This window comes from Rosa rugosa, chromosome 1, assembly GCF_958449725.1.
Source record: "Rosa rugosa chromosome 1, drRosRugo1.1, whole genome shotgun sequence".
Classification (NCBI taxonomy): Eukaryota; Viridiplantae; Streptophyta; class Magnoliopsida; order Rosales; family Rosaceae; genus Rosa; species Rosa rugosa.
Genome location: NC_084820.1, coordinates 58,760,653 through 58,781,883, shown reverse-complemented (window position 1 = coordinate 58,781,883; position 21,231 = coordinate 58,760,653). Strand labels below are relative to the sequence as shown.

Below are 21,231 nucleotides of genomic sequence, written 5' to 3'. Positions count from 1 at the left end.
AAAGAGTGGAGAGACCATATTAAGATTCTGTCAAAATTGCAAAATGATGGTCTAGTTATTGTCCTCTCTTCATCATCGTTTCAAAAGAAAAAAATATAAGTTCTTTCTCTACTCTGTCCTCTCTGTCAGTTCCCGGTTCTTTTTCAAAACCCCATTTTGGGTATTCTAAAACAACCCTCACCAGTCACCACCACACTTGCCACTCCTCACTAAACCTCTCATAGAACCCCCATTCCTACAATGGCCGGGATTCTCAAACCTCCCGGCGCTTTCCAAGTCACGCCGCACAAAGTCTCCGTCTGCATACTCCTTCAGATCTACGCGCCGCCCGGCCAAGTCGCCGTTCCCTTCCCCTTCTCCTCCGCCGACCACCACAACCGCTTCGGCTTGTTCTTGCTCGCCCTCACTAAGGTACTAGTACTGCTCTCACTGCTTTCAGGTTCAAAGTTTCGATCTTTTTGCTCAAAATTGAACTGGTGGGTCTGGGTTTTGCAGTCTTTCGATGACATTTTCGAGCCGAAATTGGATGATCTGATACATCAATTGAGGGGGATTGGGGGATTGGTGAACTATTTTTTGATTGATTCTCTGACCAATAGGCTCTCTTCTCTTTTGTCGCCTGATGATTTGTTTAACTTCTTCAATGATACTCGAGGTCAGTTCATCATTTTTGTCCTTTTGGTTGTTGTTGGATAATTTTTCATGTTATGCTTTTGAACTTAATGGATGTTTGTGTTCAGGAGTCCTTGGGGGTCCGGATGTTATTTTGGAAGCTGACCAAGTTGTTTTGGATCCAAATAGCAACCTGGGGATGTTTGTTCGCCGCTGCGTGCTTGCATTTAATCTCCTAACCTTTGAGGTATCATTGTTTTTGTTTTTCAAATTCAGTGAATAACTAAACAGAAGCAAAAGGGGACCGATTTTCAGCAACTCAATATGTGTACTTTTTAGGCTATTTAGCAACCACATGATGCGTGCGTAGGTGGAATTGAATGTTGTGTTGTATTGAAATTATGGATTATATGGGGAACTGTCATTTTCTTATAAGTTTGGTATTAATGCAGGGTGTGTGCCATCTTTTGAACAGTATAGGGGCGTATTATAAAGAAGCACTCTCAAGTTGTTCTCCGAATGAGGCACCTCAGTTGGATGATTCTAGTAATGATTTAGAAACACTTTCAGAGTATGAAAACATGGACCTGGAGAATTTCGTTTTTGAAAAAGTCACTGAAGAAATGGAAGCTAGGCAAAGAGCTGGTGGAAGAGTTTCTTTTCATCTTCATGCACCTAAGGCACTTGTTGGACTGGTTGAAGGTATGTATAAGTAATAAGAACCATTCTCGTGAAGCACATATAGATGCTTCTAATTCATATAGGTCTTTGTGCAGGAAAGACAATAATTTTATGACTTTACTGTTTGAACTTGTTTCTGAACTAAGCAGGGCATCCTCCTCATATTCCTCTAAGAATAGAATTGGAAGAGAATTATGAGTAGTTGAACGAGTTATATTACAACTTACTCTGGCACATCATTCATTAAAGCTAAGTAATCTATATTTGTAATTGCTGGCATTCTGGAGAGACGCATGATATAAGTTGGAAAATTATCTGGGGAGCTTTAGATTCAGAAATTATTACAATCGTCATCAATTTTTCCTATTTCTTTTACTCTTTTTTTATTTTTTATTTTTTAAATATTTTTTTTATCATCAAAACATCTAAAATTCCTTTAGTTTTGGAAAACTGCATGCAACGAGACAAAATATTTCATTTTTTATGCTGAACATGTTGTGCTTACCCCAGCTCACTATTTTCTGTTCCTCAATTGGATTTGCTCACAAATCTAAAATATGATGTTCAAGTTTCAACTTACTGGCAAACATGTACATGTGTAACACAATTTAAACTTGCAGATATTGAGGTTCCTGCGGACCCAAAATTGAAATATGGTGACAAACTTAGAGAAGGCTGTCAATATGCACATCCTCCAAGCAATACATTAAGAGATCTTGATCCCAATGGTGGACTATTCCTACGAACACACTGGCAGGTACAAGGATTTCTACAGGAGCAAGCTGACGCACTCGAAAAGTAAGAGATTAAAGTATCTGTCAAAATCTTTGTTTCCCTGTGTGTTTTATCCTATAATCCTTTTTGCTGTAAAGCCGTATTAATATTTCTTTGGCAGGCAGGGGGGATCTTTCTCTTTGAATGATTTTGAACTTATGCTGAGGCAGCTTCAAAGCTTGGCACCTGAGCTACATCGTGTTAGTGACTTGCCTATATGCTTTACTTATTAGGTGATGTGTGTTGTACTTGCACTTAAAACTATTCTGCTTTTCATTTTTTTTTTCTGGGATCTTGATGCAGGTTCACTTCTTGCGTTACTTGAATAGCTTGTATCATGATGATTATTTTGCTGCTTTGGAGAATCTTCACTGCTATTTTGATTACAGGTATGTCAGAACTTCATCTCCGTAGTTACACTTGTAACTGCTTGATAAAATGCTGCTTTTACTTTATACTTCTTCGTTTAGTAACCTGAATCCAGGCTGCTTTGAATGTAACTTGCAAAATGGTGAGCCATGGCTTCCTGATCTTCATACTAAAGAAATTTCCTTTAAATCATTGTTATGACTAGATCTATCACCACTCTTAAAGGTTTTCTTTAAGTGTGTAGTGGCATGCTCCTTACTTGGACTTATCTCAATGAAGTCAAGTCTGACATATCTTCTTGGGCTTTGATTAAGATTTCAGAATAAAGCTCTTTCAGAGTGTAGTTTTATGTTAGTTGTGTACTTGTGTTACCGTTTATATCCACTGTTAGTTTTTCTTTTTTTTCCTTTTTGGATATGATTGTAATATTTCTCTGCTGTTATTTCTAGCTTTATATACAAGCGTACTCGGGTCAGGTCTTTGTGGTCATATATTATTTATTTATTTGTTTTTTTTTTTTACAGCACATTATATAGAAACTTATGTCTTTTTGACCTTTCTTCATCTAGTGAAGTCTGCTAAAATAGGATGTTTCAAATTTGAAGTCATTTACGTCATACACTGTTTCTCCTTTTCTATAAAACTCATTTTATATAGAAAAAATAAACACTGGAATATTTTGTTTCTGTATATGATAACCTCTAGATGATGCATCAAGAATATTTATGATATTGTTGTTGTATTTCTCTTGTTGTGCTCTCAAAATAAAGATGAAGTTCAAGAACAAAACTTTTTATCACTGATTAACTGATCATATAAGTATTGGCACAAAAGTGCAGGGATTGAAGGATTTGATTTTGTTCCTCCAGCATCTGTTTCCGATACCTTAGGAAGATTTGAAATTGCCTTGCTATGTTTGGGGATGATGCATTTCCACTTTGGTCACCCAAAGCAAGCTCTGGAGGTGAGCATGAGGAGGATTTTACCACTTTTCTAAAAAGAACCCATTTGTTTTTTTACACCTCTAATTATGAATCTTCTGTCATATTTTATGTCTCTGTGGTTTTCTAATATGTTTGCTTACACATTTTCAGGTTTTGACTGAAGCGGTTAATGTTTCTCGGCAGGTGATTTCCCTAGCCTACACTTGCATCTAAATCTAACATATTTTACATGTCAGTTATATTCATTTGCAATTTCTTAATGTTAATACACCTTTCCGTTTTATCTTCATCATACATGTTTTTGTGTCTCACTTTGTGTTTTCATCTTTTGGACATATACATGCATCTCAATGAAAAATATTGTTTTTCACATATATGCACAATGCTTATAAAAAATTGGGCCTTACGACAATCAATTTGTGCAGCAAAGTAATGAGACATGCCTTGCTTACACATTAGCGGCCATCTGCAATTTGTTGTCAGAAACTGGTATCTCTTGCACAACTGGAATACTGGGTTCATCATATTCACCTCTGACCCGAATAGGCATTTCCCTGTCTGTCCAGCAACAACTGTTTGTTCTCTTGAGAGGGTCTTTGAAGAGAGCAGACAATTTGAAGTTAAAGCGATTAGTAGCTTCCAATCATCTTGTGATGGCTAAATTTGATTTGACGGTGAGCCTGGGAATTGCAATGCCTTTTACAGATTCTTAGTGTACCTCTCTCTTCCCCTCCCAATTCTGGCAGGGTTTATTTGTAAAGACTTGATTAAAAGGAATCTACAAACTTTGATCTTAGCCAGTAAAAATTGTAATTTTGTATATTGTTTTGCAGCATGTGCAAAGGCCTCTAGTTTCATTTGGTCCCAAGGCTTCAATGAAGCTTAAAACAAGCCCAGTTAATGTCTGCAAGGTAATGTGGATCCTTTGAAGCCATCCAATGCTCTTTTAACATATTAAAATGTTTGATTTCCTAGCATGGTCGCTGTTCCCCTTGCCCTAATATATATATTTTTTGCAGGAACTTAGATTAAGTTCTCAATTGATTAGTGAATTTGCCGCTGAGACTTCTTCAATGACAACTGATGGTGCTTTTAGTACTGCATGGCTTAAGAATTTAGAGAAGCCAATGGATTTACAAGTCTTGTCTCATGAAAGTGGAGGAAGCTGTCCCAGTGCTTTCCAATTCTGTGCAGAACCAAGTCCAGTTCCTGCATCTGTGTTACAATTAGTAGGCTCTTCATACTTACTCCGGGCCACTGCATGGGAGACATACGGAAGGTGATCCCCAGTCTAATAGATTATGATCTTTGTTATGCTGATTTAACTTCTAGTTGACAGTATCTGCATTTTTTTGGGGAAATAATGTGGAAGTTATATTGACTGGATATTGAGTTAGCTTGTCATATGAAATTCTTAGGTTGATTGCTTGAGATGGCCCTTATGTTTCTTGCTTTTATTTTTTTGTAAGATTTGTGAAAAAGAAAAAAAATGAAGTAAATAGGACACTGGTAGTTTACTACTTGAGTTTTATAAGATTATGGATTCAACTATAAACGCTGATTCTATTTTTTTCTTTGGTCTAACTACGTTTTATAACTCAAATGACTTGTCTCTCTTAACGTTTTTTTTTTCTTATTTTGTTTGTATGTCATCAGCACCTCGCTTGCTAGATTTAATGCTGTTGTTCATGCAACTTGTTTTCCTGATGTTTCGAGGTAATTTCTAGCTGAAAGTATTACAAGATTTACACCTCCTGTCTCCATTCATTTCTTATAACACATCACCTTCTTTCCCTTTTTAACCTGAGCTCACTATTTCATGGATGCCCTCAGCACATCTGACACAGCATTAGCATATTTGAAGCTTATCCAACATCTAGCAGTTTCTAGAGGATACAAAGGTTAGATGAAATGCTTGCATTCCTTTCCACTAGCTTTCACTCTCTGGAGTGGAGGCGGTTCTGTTAATCAGATTTTTCACTCTGAATTATATAATCTATAATACAGTCTTAGTTACTTGTCGTAAATTTTTGATGACTTGTATTTCGTTCGTTTATACTTGTTTAGAGGCCTTTAGTGCTCTTAAAATAGCTGCCGAGAAGTTTTTATCTGTCTCAAAGTCACGGATCTTGCTACTAAAACTACAGCTGCTTCATGAGCGTGCTTTACATAGGTTAGTTTGTCGGTTAGACGTAAACAAAGGTTTTTCTTTGTATACAGTATTTCTTATCCCCTGGTTGGTATGACCTTTGATCCAAATATATTGCTGAAAATCATTTAGAGGACATTTGAAGCTTGCCCAACAAGTATGCGATGAGCTTGGAGTCCTGGCATCATCTGTCACTGGTGTGGATATGGAACTGAAGACAGAAGCAAGCCTTCGAAATGCTCGTACATTGCTTGCAGCAAACCAGTTCAGTGAGGTGAACTAGACTCCATCTTATGAATGTGTCATTAGCTTCTTTTATCTTCCAAGTGAAAATGTTTTCATCTTGGTGATCAGTATGTTTTTATCCTGGATATAACACACCGGATTGCCTCAACTTAGCAGGACCTCTGTCTGCAAATTTGATATGCTTTGAAACAACAAGAATAATATTTAGCTTGCCATCAATATGAATGAACTTTGGTTGCCTCATTTCAACCAAGGCATATAGTTTGATATGCTTGTAGTGCTGTTTGAGTTTTGCTTACATATTTTGATGTTTAATTGCAGGCAGCAGCTGTAGCACACTCCCTCTTTTGCATGTGTTACAAATTCAATATGCAAGTCGAAAATGCTACTGTTCTTCTTTTACTAGCTGAAATCCACAAGGTACAATTATGCATTTGATGCAAAATGTGGTTGGAGGTTCAGAACTTCAGATATGCTAAACGTGTACTATATCACTTTTCCTATGGTAATCTTTTTAAAAATAGTGAGAGGAAGTTCTTACCTATAGCTGAGCATTTCAATCCCCCATGCACATGCCAATTAAAAGAACCATACTGCACACCACTATCTGGGAGATACACCACAGCCTAAGAATTTTTATTTTTTAGTATTTATTTGGTCGTGGTGTAAGAAGTTTAGTTGAATCAATACATAGAAGTTTTGACCGGAATAATAACATAGAAGTTAAGAAGGATTTGAATGTAGAGTTCTACATCTATTGCTTGTTTATGAGGCCTTTTAGTTGATTTCTTCACAAGCCCAACCTAGTCATGAGTTTTTTTTCTTTTCACTTTATCTCAGTTATTTGAATTTTGCTTTTTGTTGGCTATCTTTCTTCTTTATTTGTCTATTTATATAATTCATGTTGTATGCCACAGTTAATCTTTTATTCTTTTTTCTCAGAAATCAGGTAATGCTGTTTTAGGTCTTCCGTATGCGTTGGCGAGCCTCTCATTCTGCCAGTCATTTAACTTGGATCTTCTCAAAGCATCAGCCACACTCACACTAGCCGAGTTGTGGCTTGCACTAGGATCAAATCATGCTAAAAGGGCCTTGAGCCTTATATATGGGGCTTTTCCTATGATTCTTGGTCAAGGAGGTTTGGAACTCCGTGCTCGGGCCTATATTGTAGAAGCAAAATGCTATCTATCTGATCCAAGCTTTTCTGGTATGTCAACTGAAGCCTACTTTTTCTGTTAATCAGATACTACATAATCTTGCCCCCATAGTCTTTAGGTACCATGCATACATGTTTATCACAACATGTTACAATGTTGAATAAGTTTGTGCGTGTTGCTTTGAGAATAGTATCTTATGTTATACCTGAATCAGTGATGACTTGTTTTTGTTCACCATGTCTTGCTCAAGCCTGGTAATTTGGCTATAGAATAGATTATATGAGTGCTCCTCATTGATTCGAAAAAAAAACTTGGATCATTGCCTTTTTTTTCATTATAACATTGGATTTTGTATTCTCCAACTTCTTATGCATTGCTGTCTCGAATATCACTTGCAGTTTATGAAAGTCCTGACGTTGTGCTGGATCCTCTGAGACAAGCTTCAGACGAGCTTCAATTGCTGGAGGTAAATATACTTAAGAATTTGCATCTGTGAAACTTAAGAGTTGGTTACTAATGAGTAATGCCCCTCTGTAAAGTCTAAGTTTGTCGGTTCTTAATCTTTATTTTTATTAAGCCCACTTGATAAAGAATAAAAAAAATAGAAAAAGGTCTGTTCTTTTTTCTTTTCCTTCCCCCCCCGTCTAATAATGTTGTTGTGGTGCTTTGTGCTCATGGTGGCTGGAGCAGCTGATACAATGTGACAGCCGCCACAGCCATGTTTATACTCGTGAATTGTTGAATTGTAACCTAACCCAGATGCAAGCTAGCATATAGTAGTATAGACTATAGATAACATATACCCTACATACTACTTGGTTGGATGCTCTAGTATCTCATGGTTTTATTAATGGGATAAAAATACTTCTGGTGCACAGTATCACGAATTGGCAGCAGAAGCTTTCTACTTAATGGCTATTGTCTTTGACAAACTGGGAAGACTAGAGGACAGAGAAGAGGCTGCAGCTTCATTTAAGAATCACATTTTGGCCCTTGAGAATCCTCAAGATGAGGAAGATCCTCTGATCGACATGTTTTGAAGGACAACATTGATGTATGTATATTCATGTCTGTATAGATTAGATGCTTTTGAAGAACAGATATTTTGAGGACAATTTTATTTAGATGAGAGTCAAGTTAACCCGGGTTTTTAGGCCTTGGGTCCGATTTCTCACTGGCAAGGACAGGTCATTTCTAAGGATCATCCAACCTTTTGGTACCCTATTAGGGATTTGCTTCTTCAAAGGGTTGCTTATCTCTAGCAATTATGTCTAATATTGTATCATCTGATGATCATATCTTGAAGAGTTGAGATCAAAACCACATTTTGGACCAAGAGTCAAGTTTAGTTATTATGTGTTAAGCTAGGTTCTACTCTTTGTCACTCTTAAGTGAATTGAATTGAAGCGTCTGTTTTGCCATGGCATTGTTGGCATTACTTCGCTGGGAACCTAATACATACAAACGCTAGCATACAGTGTGTGCCAGTGTCATGGTGATGACTTATCATCCACGTTGATCATACTGTTTACTATGCCAATACATGTTTTATAGCTTATATGTTTATCTATTCATTACAGCTAATGCTAACAAAAGCATATTGTTTCCTGTTCAAACTTGTGGAATTGCTTTGACTCATGGTTACTGTGACAATCCATATCCTGTTGATTAAAATGAAACTCTAATCATGGTAATATGAATTCGGAAAAATGCCTGAGGGAATTTTATGTTATTTCTTTTTTCGGATGAAACCTCGACGAAATGAGGAAAATTTAGTACAAAGTTGCAGTTTCACTAAAAAGTAAGATACATTATATGGAGAATGCTACAGAAGTTTGAGATTGTCCTGGACTTAAATGGATTTGAAATGTCTTGTTCCAAAAGTTTCCTAAATAACCAAACAGAAGGGTGACCTGTATAAACATTGTTGGTGAATATAGAGGAAGACGGAAATTTGCTAGAGTCCACAGGCAGTCAGGATAATGAGCCTGGAGTATTCATGGAAGACTAACTAGTTCCCTAATCAACCATTTAAGAGAATGACTTGCTTTGCTAAACACTAGCTTCACCTATCTTCGTTCTTGAAATGTGGCAGTGTGATTGAAGGTGGCAAATAGTACAAGACAGCCAAAGCCAAAATTCCAGATTTCTTATGTGACACCTGAGATGTGGACATTGAGGATAGCTACGTGCATTAATCACACCTCACTGTTCTAATGACTTGCTTTGCTAGACACTAGCTTCACCCATCTTCATTCTTGAAATGTGGCATAGTGCGATTGAAGGTAGCAAATATTATAAGACAGTCAAAGCCAAAATTCCAAATTTTTTTTTGTGATACCTGAGATGCATGTGGACATCGAGGATAGTTAAGTGCATTCACACATCACTGTTCTAGTGGCATTTCCATTTCTGCCTCATTGAACAAGTAAATCAGTATTAAACTCCCGTCATTACTTGGTGTTCTCATTTGTTTATTATTCCTGATTACTTGAAGCAGAATGAACAATTATGCACCATATATAATTGATAATATTTCATTTCTAAATAGTTGGCCGCGTACCCTGAATGCTCTTCTACCCTTGTAATGCGTTGTATTATTCTACAGTTATCTTCTACCCTCTTGAATTGACCATGTCTACATCTGTTTCCATGTAAATCCAAACCCTAGCATTTGCTTTGAAGTTTGATGGTTCATTCTCTGAAAATGAGATAGAGTATGATTTCAGTTTGGTCAATATGGATTCCCGTGAAGCTTTCTTTTCTTATATTTTACAAACCAAGATCATTTTCAGCATCTGTAGTTTTTGTGTCATATTCTGTTACCACCGCCTTCAAAATTTAATCTCCATTGTTAGCCTTAATATTTATAGCTCTTTGAAGCATCCGTTTTAGCATAATATCTTGGAGGTTAATCCTGGGCAGGCAGCTAAGAGAGCTAATTAAATAGAATTGCAAGAAACTATGGGGAAGAAAGTAAGCCAAACATCAGTGAAAATATCTAAGAAAGAGAAGAAGGAGTTTAACAGTTTGATTAGACTCTTGAGGCCTAAAGTCTACATCACTGACAGCTCAAGCTTCAAGTCCCTTGTGCAAGACCTCACCGGCAATGGAAGCTCTAATATTTCAATCGCTACTTCCTCATCACACCCTCAGCAACAGCACAGAGTACCAGTTGTAGATGTTCATGAGGAGTATCAAGAAGAGCCTGAAAGGAGTACTAGTGTCAGTAGTGTGGATGTCTCAACTGATGCATCATTTGATTCTTCTGAGCTGTGGAACCAAGAAATGTTTATGAATGACCAAGAATTAAACCAACTGTGTTACCAGATGTATTCAGACGATACTATAACAACAAATATATTTGAAGGTTCATCACCTTCTGCAGCGGACCAAATGGTGGATATGTTGCCAATTCAAGATCTTGAGTCCTGGCTTTTGGGGACTGAGCCTTTTGATCCCTTCAACATTAATGGTTATGGTCAGATTGATCAAGAGGTCAGCATATTTGACTATGAGCTGTCAGGGCTACTATGATCAGATTGTTTGTTCTTCGAGTATTCATTTTGTAGACAAATATTCTTCCCTTCTTCACACTTCAGTACATTTACATATATGTACATAGCAATAGAACTATTTACTCAACGTGTGTTAATTAATACTTTGTATAGAGACTAGAGAGAGCCCATTTTTGCTTTTGCAAATTACTGTATATAATTTGTTCAGTCTATACTTTATCCCATCCATGTTCAGTTCCAGATACTTGTACGTTAATCAGTATGAATGCTACTTTTGAAGATTCAATGGGGAAAATCATATGGTATAGTTAGGTTTGGTGAACTTTGATTGCATGGTTTGTTCATATCATAAAAGATCAAAAAGGTAAAGTTCTATGTGCATTTGCACAAGGCTATAGGAGAATCCAGCTTAATTTATATTCCTTTTCATATTTCTAAATTCCTAGTATACAGAAACCTCAAGCTTGGCTTCATGTCATTGATAGAGTGCTAATTGGGGAAGAATACAATACCAGGCTGGTTAGGAATTGAAGTATTGTGACAAGAAAAGTTTTTAGGCATAAGCAACAGAAAAGTCCCAATACTTTATTCTTGCTGTCTTCCAGTACTGTAAAAAGTTACATGAGCATATTGTTAACTACAATTTTGGATTCCATTCTACACCTCACTGTTCTATACCTACAATTAGGTTACAATTTCAAAATTGGATTGTGTTTTTGGTTGATTGGTTTTGAAAATATTGGTTGAATTCGATTGTGATGTTAGGTTTGGAATTGGGGGTGAATTTAGGGTTTTGAAGAGTGAGGTGGAGCAGCTCAAGGGACTAGAGTAGGAGAGGAGGTTTGGGCCGACTCGACTCGTCGGAGGAAGAAGGTTGCACGAGGAAGAAGATCGAACTCTTAGGAAGGATGCAATGTCCATTTTGCCCTTCTTGTGGGTTGAAAATCTGAAAAGTGAGCCCTCATGTTGGTGCCAAGTCAGCATGTGAGATCACAAATGGATGCAATTTTGAAATTTGGACGCAACTGATGGAATTTGAAAGTGCAAGGACGATCATGATTGAAAAAAAAGATCAGGGACCAAACTGATATTTGCCCCAAAGTTGAAGGGGGCAAACTGAATTTAGTCATTTTCTTTTCATATATAGTAGATAATTGATTAAACAAACATATGTAAAAGTATCACTTAAAATTTTCATATTTTTCTTCAAAGTTGCATCATTTTTCTTGATTATTTACCCAAAATCAATATATCCACGATATTTCAATTGAAATTTCCGTTTTTGAAACCATCGATATTTCCTCGAAAATCGATATTTTGGTCATTGAGTTCAAGTGAGTAGAGTTTGAGATCTCAAAAGAAAAAGACAAAAAAAGAAGAAAAAAAACAAGGAAAGAGAGAGAAATATGTAGGTTTCTATATGCATCCATCAGGCCCAGACCAAAAACTATCCAAGCCCAAGCCGAGATCTCTACCCTCTTTTAGTATCTACTTCTTTTCCTTCTCTCAAAAAAGAAAGAAGGTTTTCTCCAAAAAAAAAAAGAAGAACAGAAGAAGAAGAAAGAAAGTAGGTTTCTTCCTGTCGTTGCTCTCTGCAAATTGAGATTCTAACCCCACATTCCCATTCCATGGAGTCCCAATCGGCCCCAACGGCACTTCCACCGGAGGGGAAACGCGTCAGCTCGACATCTCTCACGGAAAACAACGAGATCTCGGCTAAAGGTATGTTTTTGATTTCTGATGGGAGAGAGAGAGATTGTGTGGTTTTATCTTAGGTGTTGGAGTTTTGGTGTTACACAAATATGATTTGAAAGTAATGACATTACTCTTCTCAAAAAAAAAAAAAAAAAAACAAAAAAAAAAACAAAAAAAAAACAAAACGTAATGACATTACTGATTTATTGGATAATTAGTTAGTTTTTTGTTTTTGAAAGGAATAACTAGTTTGTTTTGATTGGCCAGTTAGTTTGTTTGGATAAGTTTTGTTTCGGGATTTGAGGAAAAATAATGATATCTCCTCGTCTACTTAGGATTTGTGGTTTGTTGGTCAAAATATTTAACTATTGAATTCCAAACAGGTAGCAAGGGTGAAGCACCATATGTTGACTGTTATAGTTTGAACAGACTCCGCCGAGAAATTGTCAAGGGTCTTGTGATTTCTGGTATGGTTATTATGCTGTGCTTTGGTCCTAGAATGCATTGGTTATTAGTAAACTAGTAGCATTTTTCTTTTTTTCTTTTTTATGTTAGAAGCTGGCAAGGATGAACTAGAGTATGTGCTAGGGATCACTGATCCACATGAGAACAGCTGTGGTACGTTTTTTTTTTTTTTGTTTACACAGATCTGCTGTTATTATTTTTACATGTAATGTCGAACAAGTTTTGAACTTTGATCCTTTTAATAATTTCAAGTCTTCTCCCAGGAACTACTGACATATCACTCAAACATCAGGGTTACTTCCTTTTTTGCCAGGATGGAAGGTTAACCAGTCAGAAACGGGACGGGAAGCTGATGAGAAAAAGGCTGTCGTGTGAGGACCATAAGAAGTACAAGCAAATTAATGCTCATGTTCATGCCTTAAAAGCCGGTGATGATGATAGAGTGAAAGAGATGCTTAAGCAAGTTAAAGCAAATTTGAGGGCACCAGAGAATGAGAAATGGAAATGGTCATCTGGCGTTGCATCTAGTATGGGACGTGATTTTCTAAAGGCTACCACAGAAAGACTCGTTTCATGCATTTTCATGGGCCTGATGACTTACACAAATTAGTATATCAATTTAAAACCCTATCAATGTAGTAAGAATAAGTAGAGATCGTTCTCAACCAGGGATTATGGCCTAATTAATTCTTGAAAAATAAAACGTTAGCAAAACAAATTAAAAAATATTCATATACATTATTTACGAAAATATAATGGGGATTTAAGATTTATTTTATCTAACAACTAAGTAATTATATACATAAGTGACACATCAAAACCAGAATCAAGTAGAAATATATGAATGGAACGAAAATAGAGAGGATCAACTACTACTAACACGTTTGCAAGGTTTCAAACATCAAATCACGAATCAAAATATGTTTAAGCATAGAATCAATCAAGAACAAAGATGAACGCATACAAAGTTCTTTTTACTTCCCCTAATTAAATTAACTAGATGAACGCACCATAGTTAACCCTATTAATCATGCAATCACTAGTGGTAGCTAATCACTAACAAAAACACTTTCAACGCATTAAGAATCATGGAAGTTTGATCCAATTCAAGTCAAGAACACAAGCTAGAACGCTAATCAAGCATGCAAGACTCATTGTTAATTTACCTAAGTATTTATAGGTTTTCCACCGAATTTATTAAAGCCTAGGACGCTAGCACCTTAATATGGATTCAATTACATGTTCATCAACCTAAGTATGCATCCAGAGATCAATTAACACATAAACATTGGGATTGAAGCTCGAAATTAACAATCATGCAAGAACATCATGAAATCGCAACTTATCTTTTTGAAAACCTAAAACCTAAAACATGCTTCATAGTATTTGAAAATCACATAACTAAATTCAATCTTTCATCCACCATAGAAATCGCAAAACATAAAACCAAATAAGAAAACAAAATCGCAAATCACATAGAATCAGAAATTGTTTACAATCCAAAAACCGAAAACATAAAGTTGTGTTCATGGTTACACTTTTTGATCTTCAAGAACGCAAGAAGCTTCAAAAGGTGGTGGAATGGATGAGAGCTACGGCAAGGATGCTTGAATGGATGAATGGATGCTTCACGGCCTTGAACTTTGGATTTCTTGAAATTGCCGAAACTTGGAAGAGAAAGGGAAGTGTTTGTGGCTTTTGATTATGAATTTTGTGATGTGTAGAATGTCTTCACAAACTCCCTTTATATAGTGAACGGCAAGGGCTAGGGTGAATTTCTCTTGAATTACATCACTTCGGCCAATAAGAAAATAGAATGAAAATTGGAGAGCAAGTAACCTTCTTTTGCCGAATTCTTCCATGTAACTAGACTTAGTTTCGGTCTCCTTGTATGTAGAGTCATAAATCAATACTTATTCCTCTATTTTCTCTCATAAAATCCCAAAGAAAATCCAAAATAATCCCTTAAAAATATTTGCCGAAATCTTTTATTCTTCCTTGTAATTCTCACGGTAAATGCAAGTAGAATGGGCCTATGACTCCTCCAAGACGTCAAGAAAGATCTAGAGACTCATATGCAAGTCACATGCTTCAAATTTCGGGCCAAACTCTCCCAAAATGGGCCAATTCGAAATCCATATTATGCATTGCCAAAATTCCTTCAATAATCTAGAACAATCTTGAACTATCTTGAGTCATCTTCAAGACACAGCATCTCCTAGTCTCACCAGGTCTCCTAGCAGCATCAGGACTCCTAGTGTGATCAGGTTTCCTAGTCCAACTGGGACTCTGTCATTTCTTCATTTCCGAACATCATTTTTCCGAGCTCACTCCTAGTTGCATTAGGATTCCTACTTCAACTGGGATTCATTTTCCTGGTAGAACTGGGAAAACTTCATTTCTCCATTTCTTTGTCATTTCTGCGCCTCATTTCCTTCTTGCCTTCATTTCCATCATTTCTAGCTCTTCTTAATTAGCTCATTTCTTGCGTTTGAAGCTCAAATGTACCTAAAAACACAAAACTAAGTTAGAAATGATATTGTTAAGGAAATAACTAAGCAAAATGTAGAGAGAAATGTACTAAAAATGTAGTAGAATTTAGTCTGAACACTTGAATTTGGAACGGGATGCTCGTCATATCTCTGTAGTTCGGGGTGGGAGTAATGAAGAAGGAGAGATAGAAGAACCAAGGAGTTTCAGCACTGATCTCCCAGATATTTTAGATAAAGGGTGTTTTGCTTCAATTGGATCTGGTGCCACTATCGCCAAAAATCATCTTGCAAGGATTTGGCAAAACAAAAGTGTTGACACATAACAGAGACAGAGATTGTAGAAGGACTAAATCAAGCAATGTTAAGGGCTGCTTTAGTAAACCCTGGCAGCGGGGGCTATATTAGTGGTATTTGTTTCTAATATCTCTCCTCTGTGTGATTTTTTGTTTTACTTTTTATTTTTTTAATTTTTTATTTCACTGACAGCTTCTATTTTTTTTAATAGTCTACAGCATCCATGAAGGTCAAGTTACTGCTGCTGATCTTCTTAGAAAGCAGGAGGTTATTCATCTATATCATGAATTCTACGACTCTTTTGAGGAAGAAGACATGCGGACTCTGTTTGTATTGTGTCCTAAAAAAACGGAGAGGGTATACACCCATGATAGGCGCGTTGATGGTTACTTCAGGTACCCTACTAACATTGGATAGGTTGGCTTGAGTGTAGTTAGAGTGGTAGTGCTTTAATAAACTACTTTACTTCTTAGTAGCAGTGATAAGCAGCTAACATCATGAAATTGATTTGTTACACTTGGCTTGTAAGCACTCTAGCTTCAGTTAATTTGTTGTTAGTATGTCTCTTAAGGGCTTTGGATGTTCTAAAGTTCTGAGCACTCAGAGTTGGCATGAGTTGTGATTGTTTTTTATGATTGGGAATCATGCCTCAACTTTTTGTCATTTCTGGTCCTATAGTTATTCTGTAGCTGCAGTTGTAATTTGTCTTAATAATGTAGTTTCCCACTTATTAGCAGTGCATGTAAAAAAATCTCACTTTGGGTTGGATCTTTGATGCAATTGAATTGTTCCGCTTGGCTTCTGAGCTATCATTGTTGTCCTAAATATGTACTACCATGCCTATGTTTTTTGAGTGAGTGAAAATGGACATTATGTATGATATTCACCGTGACCTTTCAATCTCTTATATCATCTATGTAGTTTTTGGTCTCTTAAGGTTGCATAAACTTATGCGAATCAGTGTCTCGGGCCTATATCCTTAACCCTTTTTATTTGTTTTTACTTCATGATAGTCGTTTTGGAGAAATATGCTACTCTCACACTATTGGGACAGTGAGTGGTTGTCATCTAAGGAGGTTCGTATTCAATCAAGCTGCAGCCGTTGAAGCGGCTGTAATAACCTAGTTTTTTTTAATCAAACAATTTGGTGGCAAACACCGGTTCCGTGATTTAAGGTTAGTGGACAATTGCATAATTTGAAGGCCGGTGCTTTAACATGATTATGCATGAGTGGAAGAACGAATCAATTAAGCTAAGAAACGAATTCTCTCTCTCACGGCCGAACCAAACCCAAAACAGAGCAAGTTTCACTAGCCAATCTCTTCCACCTCAGGCCACCTCACGACGTCGGACCACCTCCCTTAGCTTCACCTTGACCTTGCGCAGCTGCCAGTGGCAGCCATGCACCGTAAGACGGCCAGCAGCGGCAGCGGAGGAGTCGGTTCCTGTTTGAACTCGTTTTGGTTCAATCTCAATATCTTGAGCTACAGGCTACCATTTCTCTTGATTCTTGTCTCATTGGATTCGCCTCAACCTTCTTATCAAAACCCAAGAAGGGCCGGACTCGAGTTGATCTTTTTCACGTTCGTCGGAGCTCAACCTTTCAAGATTGAAAATTTAACTATTGATTCGGATATTTCGAGTTACAGGTAACTATTCTTTATGATTATTAGCTTGATGAACTCGGCTTGAAGTTCAGAACAATTCTCCAGAAGGTATCGAAGCGATTTGATGAAGTTTTTATGTGGATCGGAGCTCCTGCCGGATTCTGGAATTTTTCCGACCACCGAAGCTTTCGATCGATATATCTCGAGCTCCAGACCATATTTTTCTGTGATTCTTGAACTAGTACGTTCACCATGAGTTTCTTAACAACTCTCCAGAAGGGATCGAAGCCTGAAATTGAATTTTTGACGTCGAAATCGAGCCTTGCCGGATTCTGCAAATTTTCGCCGGATTCTGGAAATTTTCCGGCCACCTCGACTGTTTTAGGTAATTTCAACCACTTCCGGTCATTTTCAGCTTACATGGTAGTTATGAAAGTTGATAAGCATGATGAGAGGAAGAAGAGCAGCCCTGCCCCGACACCATTGGTGGTGGTCGGCGGCGGCTCTGCCACTAACTCCGGCGGCCCTTTCCGGCCACCTCCGGGGATCAAAAATATGGTTTCTGTACATTTTCAGATTCTATATTTCAATACGATCATTTTGATATATTATACGCAATTTTTGGATATCGTATGATTAAGTTATGAATTCTTAAGTTTCGATCGATTTCGATCGTTAGATTTGTGATCTGTGAAGTTAGGACCGTCAGATGGACTTGTAGTTTTGATATGATGATCTTATGACTGTCCCAGTGGCTTTGTGTGGTCATGGGCGAAGATCCGACCGTTGGATCTTCGTATAAATGCAAAACAGTGATTAGGGAGGCGATTCGTGAGAATCCGTCCGTCGGATTTTCTTATAAATTTGTGAAGATGTTAGTAAGGACGATTCAAGAAGATCTGACCGTTGGATCTTCGTGATAATTTTGGAGGATGATCCTAAGGGCGATCCGTGAGGATCCGACCGTTGGATCATCATATAATTTTGATCTGACCGTTGGATCATCATTAAATTAGAATCCGACCGTTGGATCATCATTAATTTAGAATCCGACCGTTGGATTTCCGTATATGTGTAGTTTATGAATGATTGCTAAGTTAAGGTCATGTTTGATTAGGTGATTGACGGTCTTCCTTGGGTGAGCGGTTTCGGTGTGTATTGTGTTAAATTGAAGACGCAGCGGGAATATCGAGGTGAGTAAACCTCACGTGGTTCATATTACGAACCGAATAAATTTAATTACTTTATTTTGTCGTAATTGTGTGAAAATATTTATGAAATAAATATTTGTTTTAAATCATATGGGCTTGATCAACTACGGTCCATAGGTAAGTAAAATGATTTAATTATACAAAATGAATTTCACGATTTTTATGCTTGAACTATAGTTGGTATTAGTGATTATCCCTGAGCGGATAATTACGTATATATATATTTACGTGGTTATATATGGATTGGTGTGACATGGAGATGTGTGATTTTATAATGATTTATGTGATGTGAAATCGAAAACGTGATTTACCATATTCATTTATGATGATAGTGATTGGTGAAATTATATTGGAAATTTATGGATGACGTGGTATTGAGTGATGATATGATTGAGTATGGATTGGTGATTTTTGGAGTTGTATTTTGAGTACATATATATACACAATAATAGTACGTATCATGGTATTATTGATCCTATTGTGTGAAAGAATATTATGGTACTCGATTTTGGTTTTAGGGTCAACATAGTGACCAGTATGGGGGAATCAGATGCTCTAATACTAGGTGGATGATGGGCTACGATTGGTTGAGTTTAGGGTCAACATAGTGACCAGTATGGGGGAATCGGATGCTCTAATACTAGGTGGATGATGGGCTACGATTGGTCGAGTGTAAGAGACGCCCCAACCCTTATTGGGTGATGGGCTAAGTTGAGTATGTGTATCGGATGTTCTAACCTATGTTGATGAACTACGATATTGATAATCATGTCGGATGCCATAACCTAGGCCAGGTGATGGGCTACGATTCAGTTAGAGCTCTAGTCTGTCAGTCACCGTATTTGTATAAATACGCTTTCGGGGTTTTGGGAAGAAAGATGTGAGTTTAGATCCCGTATTAATCTTTGGTGATTTAGAGTGGTGATTTTAGTGACTGATTTTGGGGATTGTGGATTGCTTTGTGGTTGTTGTGATTGTTGGTTGTTTTGCTTGAGTTAAAAGAAATATGATTTAATAAATCAACCGTTCATTTCTTGTTTACTCATATGAGCTGTCAAAAGCTTACCGGGTTTGGTGTTGTTGCAATCCCGGTACACTATTCAAATTGTGTAGCGGGTAATCCTGCAGGTCAGGAGAATCAGGGCGGTGATCGTACGGGTTAAAGTATTTATCATAGATTTACAGCAATTGTAATAGTGAGGTGAGTTAAGCTCATTTGAGCCTTACAATTTGATTTGGTGAGAGTGTGCTGTAATAAATAACTTGAGAATTTGGTTTATTGTATTATTGAGAGGTGTGAAGTGTGGTTGTTTGTGAGAAAAAAATTCAGGACGTTTATTTGTAATTGTTATTATTCATGTTTCGGACTTTGAATTGATTATTCAAAATTCGGGGCGTGACAGCGGCATTGAGTGAACTCTCAAGGCATCACTCGAAAACAAAGGTTGAATTCACTCGTAACATTGAGATCAGCAAGTTACAGATGTTATATCTGAAAAAAACAGAAAAACCACAGAGCATATATTGGAAAGGCTTCAAAAGAATTATTGTGGAAGCTAATCAATGGCGACAAAAAAAACAAGAATGAGAGTCAAGCAGCAAAGAAGCGAGGACTCGGAGAGGATGAAGAAGCTGATCAACAAGTAAAGAGGCAGCATGTTTCTGCTGAAACTTAAGGGCGGCATTGTTAATGCTAATCTAACAGAATTAAAATTAGGTTTATTCTATGGGTAGAAAGTTATGTAGGATTAGGTTTTAACATGGGATTTTGTGCTAGCTGTTCTCTATGATCGATTTTGAATGTTGACATTGAAGTAGTCTATGGTGCTAAATTGCTTTACGTTCTGCTTCTCTTATTTTGGTGTTCTGCATTCATATGTTTTCCTTTCTGTTTCTAGACTTTGCATGTTGACATTGAACTATATATTGAAGTAGTCTGTGGTGTTAAATTCCTTTAAGTTTCCGTGTCTCTTAATCTGGTGTTCTGCATTCATAGTTCTTGCCTTTGTAGCTACTATATTATACATACATCTAAAGCCGAATGACTGTTCATAAAGACTGTTCATTGTTGGTCGGAGTGGACTTACGGTTTTGCCCTCTCTTCTTTTCTTAACAACGGTCCTGCCATTCAGTCATTCTAGAATCCTCTCTTTTTTGGGTTTTTGGTTCGATGCGGAGAGAAAAAAGTGCAGTGGAGGAAGGGAGAGAAAAGGAGAGTTTGTTTCCGCTGTGCCCAGAATAGACCAATAGAAATCGGAGAAGCTGATCCAGGAATTGGATTTGCCTAATCTTATTTGGGTTAGGGTAACAGAACGAAGAGGAATACCAGGAGCTCAGTTCGTAGAAGATGTGCAGCCCTATCTCACCCAGCCTGGCTCCGACTGTAAATCTGCCCTCGCTTTTCTCCAAGAAAGGTCTGCCCATTAAGATTTACTTCTTTCTTTCTCAAAGCCCAAGTCCTTTTCATCTTGATGATCGGGATTTTGACTCTTGTAGTTCTAATAGATTTGTTAAGTTTGAAACTTTGCACAACTGACTTGCTAAAACTTAATTGGGATTAATCTTCTCATTTTTTTTCTTTAATAAAAGTTTTATTTGTCTAAATTAGGGAGATTAGTTCCCATTCCGGCGACTGAAAGTTCTATTGGGGGGCTATACATGTTTATTCAGGGGGCAATAGATGTCTATTGCCCTCAATAGACGTCTACTAGGGGCAATAGAGGTTTTCAAAAAAAATTTGGTGACCGGTGACCGGATTTCGACGAAAGTTGGCCGGATTCCGGCGACCGGTGACTGGCTCCGGCGAAGTCTCCTATGGTTTCTCTCTCTTCCATTCTCTCTCTCTAAGTAATAAAGGGGTGAGGGTATAATGGTATTAAAAAAATTAAAAAAAAAAAATCTTAATGGGGTATGAGGGAAGACTTCCTTAGAGTGTTTTTAGTAAGAGGGAATTAAAAAAACTTAATGGGGTAAGTGAGAAAAAAATCCCTAAAAATGGGGTAAATGGACAAAATCCC

The 21,231-nt window shown here is 37.2% G+C and overlaps 1 protein-coding gene, 1 long non-coding RNA gene and 1 other non-coding gene across 3 annotated transcripts; all 3 read left to right on the top strand.

The window, feature by feature from the left end:
• The first annotated feature begins 84 nt into the window (after positions 1 to 84).
• On the top strand, positions 85 to 8,268 carry LOC133725726 (anaphase-promoting complex subunit 5). The gene is made up of 20 exons (XM_062153089.1): positions 85 to 411; positions 496 to 655; positions 741 to 859; positions 1,065 to 1,314; positions 1,914 to 2,091; positions 2,189 to 2,267; positions 2,371 to 2,456; positions 3,271 to 3,400; positions 3,531 to 3,563; positions 3,806 to 4,054; positions 4,214 to 4,291; positions 4,400 to 4,659; positions 5,037 to 5,096; positions 5,214 to 5,281; positions 5,448 to 5,553; positions 5,662 to 5,803; positions 6,097 to 6,195; positions 6,718 to 6,982; positions 7,331 to 7,398; positions 7,811 to 8,268. Exons 1-20 carry the CDS (start codon positions 241 to 243, stop codon positions 7,970 to 7,972), a joined length of 2,763 nt encoding a protein of 920 aa, XP_062009073.1. The 5' UTR covers positions 85 to 240; the 3' UTR covers positions 7,973 to 8,268.
• Positions 8,269 to 16,126: 7,858 nt separating this feature from the next.
• On the top strand, positions 16,127 to 16,206 carry LOC133727644 (small nucleolar RNA R24). Its single transcript, XR_009855321.1, has one exon. It is a non-coding gene; the product is annotated as a small nucleolar RNA R24 (small nucleolar RNA).
• A 1,105-nt stretch (positions 16,207 to 17,311) lies between these two features.
• Positions 17,312 to 19,356, top strand: LOC133743056 (uncharacterized). Its single transcript, XR_009862919.1, has 3 exons — positions 17,312 to 17,388; positions 18,121 to 18,196; positions 19,328 to 19,356. It is a non-coding gene; the product is annotated as an uncharacterized LOC133743056 (long non-coding RNA).
• The last annotated feature ends 1,875 nt before the right edge of the window (positions 19,357 to 21,231 follow it).

What these genes read in the sequence shown, in the direction of transcription:
- LOC133725726 (XM_062153089.1), top strand. Translation starts at nt 241, where the DNA reads ATGGCCGGGATTCTCAAACCTCCCGGCGCTTTCCAAGTCACGCCGCAC. An exon ending in GCATGGGAGACATACGGAAG is followed by an intron (nt 4,660 to 5,036) that starts GTGATCCCCAGT and finishes GTATGTCATCAG; the next exon opens with CACCTCGCTTGCTAGATTTA. An exon ending in ATCTGATCCAAGCTTTTCTG is followed by an intron (nt 6,983 to 7,330) that starts GTATGTCAACTG and finishes TATCACTTGCAG; the next exon opens with TTTATGAAAGTCCTGACGTT.